We start from the raw sequence: 10,677 nt of genomic DNA, 5'->3' as shown, positions 1-10,677 counted from the left end.
GACGATGAAGAAGAAGTGCTGCTGCAGAGTTAGTGCATCAGAGAAAACGAAGAAGAGGAGCTGCTGTGCTGTAGCGTAAAATTTTCAGCATGTCTAGAACAATTCTAGTATTCTAGTAAGTATAACACGACATAGCTGGGCGCCGCGGACAGAAACAGAGTTGACGCAAGATTTACGGACACACATTTTTATAAGAAAAAAGTTTTTTTTTGGTAGAATTTGGTAAATTACTCTTTAGGGCTTTTATAAATAAAATGAATGAAATATTACCAAAAGAAAAGTACGATAAAATATTTTGATTAAACAATGATACATGATGCGGAAAAATGCACTGAATAATTCGGACAACAAGAAATCACGATTTTCAGCTATTTAAGACACTTTTTGCAACAACAAAAAAATATTATATTGTTATGGACTGTAACATCTTGTAATTCATAACAATGAGTAACAGTATTAAAATAATTAAAAATATAACCATTTGAAAAAAGCAGAAAAAAAAGACTTCGGACAAAAGAATGACTTCGGACACCAAATGTACCTGCAATTATAGAATCACTCATATATATCTCATGAGTTATGATGTGAACTATACATAACGTCATTAATTCTGGCGTCTCAAGACTAGTCAACTCCATAGCAAATGAAAATGTACACAAGCTTGCTGAAATGCAAATAAAACTTATTTTACACAAAATATATCAGCCAGCCAGGTGAATATAAACAATAGCCTATTTTAACTTTCAAAAACTGTCTCAAATATATATATATATATATATTCTTCTATTTTTTTTACTATTTTATGTCTCAAATATTGTCTATCACTATTCAAAACATCACTTATGTTAAACCTGATAAGTCTTTAAAAATCCCTAAAAACTGCAATATTCCATTAAAAAAAGTAAAAATTTTATTTCATGGTGACTTTAAATTTGGGTCTGTGCATGCTTTTACAAGACTTAAAATTTAAGAAAAAAGCAGTCCATATATTCTATCATATAGTCTATTAAATAATAATACATGAGTTAATTTTGGAACAATCAATTCCTATTATATTAGCGATTCTGTACTGTAAACTGACTGACACAGAAAAGACCATACCTACATATTAAACATAATATGAAGAGATTCTCGTGTTTTCTGTTTCTATGACAGATTCTCATCACAAAGCGATATTTTAAAAACCCGTAACAGATTCACTACTTCGCCAAACAAGAATTTAATCCAGTTGTAGCAACTGGCAATTCCACATTAATTTTCGCGAAAATAAAGGCTTTGTTTTATGACGCGCGTTTAAAAAACAACTAACTTAAAAGCGAGATAACCAAAGCGTTGTTTCCGAGTGGCGAAACGTCTTTAATCAAACATAAATTACCGCACGTCCTTGACCAGCACACGTTCTTAACGCACTGGAAACAACAAACTGACCGCGAATGAGTGTAGAGTGATGGACGTACCTCCAGCGCGTGTATTCTTCAAGCTCTTTTCTTCAAGTCAAGTATGTATTTCACTAAGACACATTGCAAAAACACTCATTTATGTGCTGATCCACACCGACAGCGTGTGTGTAGAGTGCGGATGTGCGCGCTACGGAGGCTCGCAGGAGACAAACACCACACTGCGCAGTCGCAGTCAGTCCAGCTACTGCAGCGATGATCAATCATACATAGAAAAAAAAAACTATTATTATTATTATTATTATTATCTGCTTACATTTTTGTCACGTTCTTGATGGGATTGTAGATTGTGTGTTTTATTTTTTTTACAATGAGATTTACAATGATAACGTTTCTACAGTACAAATAAATAAAGTTTTTATTTTAAAAATAAAAAGTTTATAATTTGAATAGAATATAAACATCTGAAAGAATGTAATTAATTATATATTTATTTATTATACATTTATTACATTAATATACATTAATTTATGATGGACAATATTAACATTTTATTTTTTATATATATTTCTATTTTTTACATTTTGTGAAATATTATATTTATCTATAATATTAAATTAATTCATGATTTTGTAATTGTAATTATATATATATATTATGATTTTACAGTACTAACAGTAATTGATCAAAACAATTTTAAATGTATGTATATATATATATATTTACAGATGGTTTTGATGGTTTTACAGTATTAACAGTAATTGTACAACCCAACATATTTTCGCAGAAACTATAGTTCAATTTAATAGCCTACACAAATTACAAACAAGACAAAAATGTAAGCAATTATTCATTTAAAATCATTATTTCTGCTGTAGTGTAATTCACCTCGCAGGTTTTTATTTTTACCTAATATTTCATAAAGGATGTGCGCAGTCTCATTGAAATTTGTAGGTTTTGATCATTTGTAATTAAAGTCATCCACAAATGCAGCCTGCGGAGGTTTATTTTAAAAGAAAATCACAAAGCTATGTTTCCTTATTCACATCTTTATTATTTAAATTAATATTTGCGGAGATATGCTTTTCCCAAGCAAGTTCTGAAAAAAAAAAGAACGAAAGGAAAAAATGAAATGTTTACAAAAACCTCGGTGGCGTCGCGCACTGATCGAGAAAGAGAAAAGATATCGGACTCTCCAATGCATGACTTTAGCGTATTAAGATTCATATATGTATATTATACTCCTATATTAATAGTTTTGAAAAATAAAAGCTGACATGTCAGTCTCATTACTTCACAAAAGTATTCACACGCATTAGCTTAGTATATTTGGATAGAATAGTTCTGTACACATAAGGAACAGTGATATTTACATGCAGTCGACTGCCTTTGTCTACCAAGAACACAACAGAAGCACATAGCAGCAAATGTGGCCAGAGACAGTGTGTCGTCCATCTAAAGCTTTCTCTGTAGCACCTAGTGTCATAAAGCTGCAATGATTATCTCAAATATGGCATGGTAGGAAAGAAGAGGCACGAGCGCTGGGAGAGACGCTCCAGACTCTGTTTTCCAGGATTTCTATTGCATTTCTATAGGTTGAGGGAAATAAACCGCTGGTTTGTGCTTGTTTCTTCATCCTGCACGCAGACCGGATGCATTTCGCATGCAAAACAGAGCGAGTCTGGCTTGCGATATATACGACTGGATCAAAAAGCGTGGCTGTGTTAAAGAAGTCATCGATTTGGTTCAATGGGATAATTTCTGTAGCTTATAAGCGACGATTAAAGACTTTGTGACAAAAGGTGTTCTGTGAAATGCTACCACTACAATAGCAAACCGCTTTTGTCCCTCGTCAGAGCCTGTAGTGCATTTGTTATCTGGCCGTGTTCGGAAAAGCATACAACCATACGACTCGTGCTGTTTCTATACAAGAGAGCACACTGCATCCTGCACACTGCATACTGCACACTGCACCCTGCATACTGCACACTGCACACTGCACGCTTGACCCTCTACTTCCAGTGTGATGACAGAACCATCATCATACAATCTTTTTTGATTTGATTAGACGCCATTTGTTCACAAAACTGTATTAAAAATGCAACATAACAGTTTTTAATCATTAGATGCTGAATTGCACACATAAAAAAAAAATAGTAAGCAGTGCACAGTGCACATGGAAGCTTATTTCTGCAATGGAATAAAGAAATAAAAAATATTTTATCTCATAATTATGATTTTTATATAGATACAAACTTGTAATTGCGAGAAGTAAGAATTTTGAGATATAATTCGCACTGTTATTTTTATCTCATAATTCCAACTTTTTTCCCAATTGCAAATCTTGCAATAATGACTGTATATCTTGCAATTCTTCATTTTATCAGAATTGCAAAAAAGTCAGATTGGATGATATAACTTTGCAATCGGGAAAAAGTCAGAATTGTGAGATAAAAAGTCACAGTTACCTTTATTTTTCCTATTCCGTGGCGGAAACGAGCTTGACTATATTTTTCTCGGAAATTTTGAGTTTATATCTCGCAATTCTGAATTTATATCTCACAATAATTACTTTATATCTCACAATTCAGAGAGAGAAAAAAGAATTGCGAGAACACAAATTTGTGAATGAAATATTTCACAATTCTGAATTTTTTCTCTGATTTGCAAGTTTATATCTCGCAATTTTGAGTTTGTATCTTGCAATAATGACTTTATATTTCACAATTCTCACAAATTGCATGCTTATATCTCACGATTCTGAATTTATATCTCTTGCAATTCTGACTTCATACATCACAATGTGAAATTAAGAATTGTGAGAAAAAAGGTCCGAATTGTAAGATAAAAAGCCACCATTACCTTTTTTATTTTATTTTCTTGCAAGTTTATATTTCACAATTCAGACTTTTTATCGTTTATATCTCACAATTCTGAGTTTATATCAAGAAATTCTTAATTTTTTTCAGAATTGTGAGAACAAAGGTCAGATTTGCAAGATATAAACTTGCAATTGCGAAAATAAAGTCCGAATTGTGACATAAAAAGTCGCAATTATTTTTTATTCCGTGGTGGAAACAAGCTTGACTATTTTTTGTATATTTTCTGTTTATATCTCACAATTCTGACTTTCTTTCTCTGATTTGTGAGTTTATCTCATTATTTTTACTTCACATCTTGTAATTCTGAGAAAATTAGGAATTGCGAGAAAAACGTCAGAATTGTCTGATAAAAATCAGCAATTTCTATTTTTTATTTCCGAGTTTATTATTATTACGACGTTCCGATTTGTGAGTTTATATCTTGTTTATTTATTATTTCCGAGTTTATTATTATTACGACGTTCCGATTTGCGAGTTTATATCTTGTTTATTTATTATTTCCGAGTTTATTATTATTACGACGTTCCGATTTGCGAGTTTATATCGTGTTTATTTATTATTTCCGATTTTATTATTATTACGACGTTCCGATTTGCGAGTTTATATCGTGTTTATTTATTATTTCCGATTTTATTATTAACGACGTTCTGATTTGCGAGTTTATATCTTGTTTATTTATTATTTCTGAGTTTATTATTATTACGACGTTCCGATTTGTGAGTTTATATCTTGTTTATTTATTATTTCCGAGTTTATTATTATTACGACGTTCCGATTTGCGAGTTTATATCTTGTTTATTTATTATTTGCGAGTTTATTATTATTACGACGTTCTGATTTGCGAGTTTATATCTTGTTTATTTATTATTTGCGAGTTTATTATTATTACGACAGTCTGATTTGCGAGTTTACATCTTGTTCTTTTATTATTTGCAAGTTTATTATTATTACGACATTCCGATTTGTGAGTTTACATCTTGCAGTTTTGAGCTTATATCTCACAATAATGACTTTACATCTTGCAATTCTTAATTTTCTCAGAATTGTGAGGAAACAAGTCAGATTTGTGAGATTTAAACTCATAATTGCAAGAAAAAAAGGTCAGAATTGAGAGATAAAACGCCGCAATTACCTTTTTATTTTTTTATTCCATGGCGGAAATGATTTTCCATAGTATTCAGCAAGCGTACATCTGGGAAATTAAATGGTTATTTTGCATTTCTGATTTAATTTTTCTATTATTCCCATCACACTGTTAATGCAAAGTCAAGCCAAGCACTTTGCATTGTGGGAAACAGTATTGTGCGCAGTGTGCTCTGTTGTATACACACTGCAGAAACAGTACGCGTCGCATGCCAATTTCAATCTTCAACTACCACACAACCCACATTTCAGTCTTCACAAACCTTTCAAATATTCCACGTGATTTCTGTGCACTGTGCACTTACTTCAAAACATTTAAATGATCACTTCAATCTACTGCATATGACATTTTTAAAGTCAAATATTCTAAATGATACTTTCAGTAAGTATACATTGACACATATTATATGCTCTTTTTGGAAGAATGCAAAGTCATATTCAAATATAATCCGGTGAATAATTCGAGATCGACCCGTCGCCCTCTGCACAGTTTTGGCTCAGCCGCCATCCAAGCAGCTTCATCAACCAAACCTCATTCAGTAGCTGTTGTTCACAACAACCGAGTCCTCAGTTTAAAGCAGGATGGTCTGAGACCAATGCGACAGGTGCACTAACATATTGACTTGTTTTTAATCTCAGTCTCTCGTTCTAGTTTACTCTACGTAGCTCAAAACATAGAAAAGGGCAAAAACAACATTCAGGTGATACAGTACGTTCTGAGTTGAAATGAATACACGTCCTCCGCCGCTGCTTTGGGCAATAGAGCAGGAGGGTTGAGCGCTCCTCTGTCCCACACCAGGCCTCGGCCTCCAAACATACTCTATTCAAGCACATGAATGCATGCACAAGCTCTATTTCACTGCATTCGGAGAAGCGCAATTCATTATGCGTCGCAACAGTGCATTCTGAGTCTGCTACGCTGCCGTTCAAAACGTTGGGGTCAGTAAGATTTAATACTTTTATTCATCAAGGATGCATTAAACTGATGAAAAGAGATAGTAAAGACAGTAAATGAATGCTGTTCTTTTGAACTTTCTGTTCATCAAAGAATCCTGAAAAATAAAATGTATCAGTTTTCAATTAAATTAATTGATCATTTCATGAAAGTAATTTAAACTGAATTTTTTCTGCATTGATTTTTTTTTATTAATTTTGATTACATCAACTTAATATTAAGTGTAATTTATACTGAAATTTCTGCTTTAATATTCCTGCTTGAATAATCTGCTTAATTTCGTCCTGCATATCTGTGTACTTGTGTAGAGTATGTTTCTGCGGCCCGACAAACATCAACATAAACATTCGAGACTGGCACTAAGATTTGGTCCTTAAACGTGATGGCGCGTTGCGTCTAAGCACCATGCGAGGTCTTCACTTTAAGAGGAACTCCCTGCAGTTTTAGTCTAGTTTTGATTGTTTGAAGGCTGCAGAGTACAGAAGATGCTGTCATTATATAAGTATATACTTCAGAAAAGTTGGTGACTTATTAATAGCCTAAACCCTCGCGCCTGTAAAAACACAAAGCTGAAACAGTCTGTTAATGCCGGTTCCTCATAAACCCCTGAGTGTTTTCCGCTTGGCTACTGACCTGCGGCCAGCTCCTTTGCACTAAACCAGCTGATAAGGCCACACACGCACTCATAAGTACCCAACAAACCTGCCCTCAACCCACACACCTGCCCCAGACAAGCAGGGCATCCTTGGACAGTCCTCGGAAGCGGTTTAGTTTTTGGATTGTACTGAATGCTATTGTAATCGGGGCTGCATCAGATCTCCGTCGACTCGATCCTCTCCAGTCGGGTCGACACGGGCCACGGCGGAGCCAGCTGGTGCATCTCCGGCAGCTTCTTCTCCTCCGCCGGCGGGGTGGGAGAGGTGAGCGATATGGAGACGGATACGGGGGGCTCTGGCGGCGACGGCGTGGCTATCTGGGCTCCCAGCTTGTCCACGCGCTCCTCCAGAGCCTGGTTCTTCTGCAGCATCTCCACGTAGCTGAGCTGCAGCTGCGCCTGGTACTTTAGCACACGCTCTTTCTCGTCCTGCCAGGTCTGGCGCTCCTGGGCGAAGGTGAGCGCCTGCTGCTCTCGCTGCTGCCGCTCCAGACGCAGCTCGCCCTGCAGTCGCTCCAGCTGCAGCCGCACGTCGCCCGACTCCTGCCACTGGACCTTGGAGTCGTCGCTCTGCAGCGTGAGCAGCGGGTCTGGCGCCGGGAGCGCAGGGAGGGACGTGGGCGTCTCTGGAGGGGACAGAAGACGCTCTCGACTGCGGGACGCCACCAGCTGACCCATATCGGTCAGGCTGGGCTCACTGGAGCGACTGGAGCTGCTGCTGAGTTCACTGAGGGCCTTTTTCAGCCGTGCGACCTCCATCTCAAATGCGCTCAGCTTGTCCCGCAGCACTGTGACCTGCAGACACAGAGAGGGACATATAGACATATCAGATAGGGCTACATGATTCAGGGCAAAAATCTAATAAATAATATTATTTCACTGTAAAATAAAAAAATCTGTAAATGTATATTTTACTGTAAAATAAAAAAAGTTTTTAAGAAAAATAATAATAGTATATGTATATCAATATGACTATAAAACAATGCTAATAATTATTTTAACTATGATTATGATGATGGTCATTATTATTATTGAGAGGAATCTTGATAATCTTATATATATAAATATAAAGTACAGCCGCATGGTTTAGGGAAAAAATATAATAAATAATATTTCACTGTAAAATATTTTTTTTTTAAAGAAAAATAATAAAAGTTTATGTATATCAATATGACTATAAAATAACACTAATAATTATTTTAATTATGATTATGATGATGGTTATTATTTTTACTGTTATTGAGAGCTGGATAAAACAAGAGCTTGAACAATGAGTTGTGTAGCATGTTCTGAAAGAAAGGGCCTAATCTTCCTAATGTTGTATAAAGCAAATCTGCAGGACTGGGCAGTTTAAGCAATGTGGTCTGAGAAATTCAGCTGATCATCAAGCACAACTCCAAGGTTTCTGGCTGTTTTTGAAGGAGTTATGGTTGATGCGCCTAGCTGGATAGTGAAATTGTGCTGAAGTGGTGGGTTTGCTGAAACCACAAGCAGTTCTGTCTTGGCTAGGTTGAGTTGAAGGTGATGGTCTTTCATCCAGCAAGAAATGTCTGATAGACAAGCTGAGATGAAAGCAACTATCGTCGGATCATCAGGATGGAATGAGAGGTAGAGTTGAGTGTCATCAGCATAGCAGTGATATGAAAAGCCATGTTTCTGAATGACAGAACCTAGTGATGCCATGTAGACAGAGAAGAGAAGTGGTCCAAGAACTGAGCCCTGAGGCACCCCAGTAGCTAGATGGTGCGACTTGGACACCTCACCCCTCCAAGATACCTTGAAGGACCTATATCATATAAGACATTGAGTACTGAATCAGACTGAACTGCTGAAATGCAGACAGAGAAGAGAAGTGGTCCAAGAACTGAGCCCTGAGGCACCCTGGAAGCTAGATGGTATGACTTGGACACCTCACCCCTTGAAGGTATCATATAAGACATTGAGTATTGAATCAGACTGAACTACTCACACCATTTGTTTGTTTGTTGCAGTGAGAACATCACAATGTAAGGATGTTTGTCTGTTTATTTTCTTTACTATATTTTATGATGTCTCTATTATATTTTAATTCCCACTGCAAACACATAACTCACATCAAACATCATTTTTGAGTTGCTGTGATGCTTTTAGATTGTTGGTGCAGGAAACATGAGAGTACAATGTATGAATGAGAATGTGATCTATTTCTCTGTTATCATCGTCTGACAGACAGACACAGATGTGTGGCGTCTGTACCTCGGCCAGCATGGTCTGTAGCTCGGCCTCGCAGCGCTCCAGCTCCAGGGTTTTGGTGCAGAAGGACTCTTTGAGGCTGATCTCGGTCTCCTCTCGCTCTCTCAGCTGGGCGTTGAGGTCTTTCAGCTGTCCTCGCAGCGCCACCATCTCTCCGGCCCGCTGCGTCACCTCACCCTGACTCTCCCGCAGCTGCTGCTTCAGCAGAGAGATCTCACCCACCTTCTGACACACCTGCACACACACATGTACAACTATATACTTCTGTGCAGTCTTAGCTATCTAGATATTTATACGGAATGACTCAAACGTATTGTTTTTGCATGCAAAAGCAACAAATATTTCACAATGGTTAGACATCTACTATAATTAAGTGAAATATTTGTTGCTAAACACTACTGATCAAAAGTTTGGAATAATTAAGATTTATACTGTTTTTGAGTTTCTTCTGCTCATCAAGGCTGCATTTATTTGATCAAAAATACAGTAAAAATTGTAAAATAATATTGCAATTTAAAATAACTGTTTTCAATGTGAATATCTGTTAAAATGTAATTTATTCCTGTGATCAAAGCTGAATTTTCAGCATCATTACTCCAGTCTTCAGTGTCACATGATCTTCAGAAATCATTCTAATATGCTGATTTGCTGCTCAGTTATTATTGGTCCTCAATTATTAATAATGGTTCTATTTATGTTGGAAATATTTTTGTGGAAACCATTTTTTTTTTTCAGGATTCACAGATGTATAGAAAGTTTTAAAAGAACAGCATTTATTTGAAATAGAAATCTTTTGTAACAATATAAATTTATAGGTTAATTTGGATCAACTTAATGCGTCCTTGACGAATAAAAGTATTAATTGCTGTAGGGTATCATAGTGAATCAGACAATTTAAGACTCGATCAGATTGGTGTTGAACAACCCAAAGAGCCAAATTCCACAAAGAGGCCCAGGATGACGTTAGACCACTGTCAGTAATCACTATCACAAGCTCTTTGGATTGACTTCCCCCCACCTAGAGGACAAGAACCAGACTGAGATTCCTTAGGAGACCTTTTAACCTCTCTGGTCTTCACAGAACATGTCCTTATGTCTACAGAATGGCACAGAAACTAAATGACGCTAAAAGGACTTATGAGCAACTAATCATTTCTATGCATAACTCCATATTATGTATGTAACCCACACATTTGACTATCATGTTCTAATTACTTATTGTGTATGTATTTTGAATAACTATTGAATAGTTTATAGGATTACATTCATGTTGGGTATGTATGAGTTTGAAAATTCATGCTTTAAACGTTTCTATCAATCAATACTTTGTCAAATGTATCATATTCTTGTTATAGAAATCATGTCCAAAATTATACTCTGCAAGAGCGGGAAAATTCGGACCATGTGACTGAT

At 36.0% G+C, this 10,677-nt stretch overlaps 2 protein-coding genes across 3 annotated transcripts in view; both read right to left on the bottom strand.

Annotated features, from left to right (window-relative positions):
- The window catches only part of fastkd5 (FAST kinase domains 5), a 7,165-nt gene extending 5,547 nt beyond the window's left edge, over positions 1-1,618 (bottom strand). The window contains exon 1 of the mRNA XM_016546373.1: positions 1,458-1,618. The gene's annotated coding sequence lies outside the window, so the exon portion shown is untranslated. The remainder of the gene's footprint in view (positions 1-1,457) is intronic.
- A 5,022-nt stretch (positions 1,619-6,640) lies between these two features.
- lzts3a (leucine zipper, putative tumor suppressor family member 3a) overlaps positions 6,641-10,677 on the bottom strand; it is an 11,169-nt gene continuing 7,132 nt past the window's right edge. For both annotated transcript variants that reach the window (XM_016546371.1, XM_016546372.1), the window contains exons 4-5: positions 9,268-9,498; positions 6,641-7,827 (exon numbers count right to left, since the gene is read on the bottom strand). In XM_016546371.1, coding sequence (XP_016401857.1) covers positions 7,189-7,827; positions 9,268-9,498 — 870 coding nt within the window. In that variant the 3' untranslated portion in view covers positions 6,641-7,188. The remainder of the gene's footprint in view (positions 7,828-9,267; positions 9,499-10,677) is intronic.

Source organism: Sinocyclocheilus rhinocerous, unplaced genomic scaffold, assembly GCF_001515625.1.
Source record: "Sinocyclocheilus rhinocerous isolate Xijiao unplaced genomic scaffold, SAMN03320098_v1.1 scaffold1632, whole genome shotgun sequence".
NCBI classification, from domain to species: Eukaryota; Metazoa; Chordata; class Actinopteri; order Cypriniformes; family Cyprinidae; genus Sinocyclocheilus; species Sinocyclocheilus rhinocerous.
This window is presented reverse-complemented; position numbering and strand designations above follow the sequence as displayed.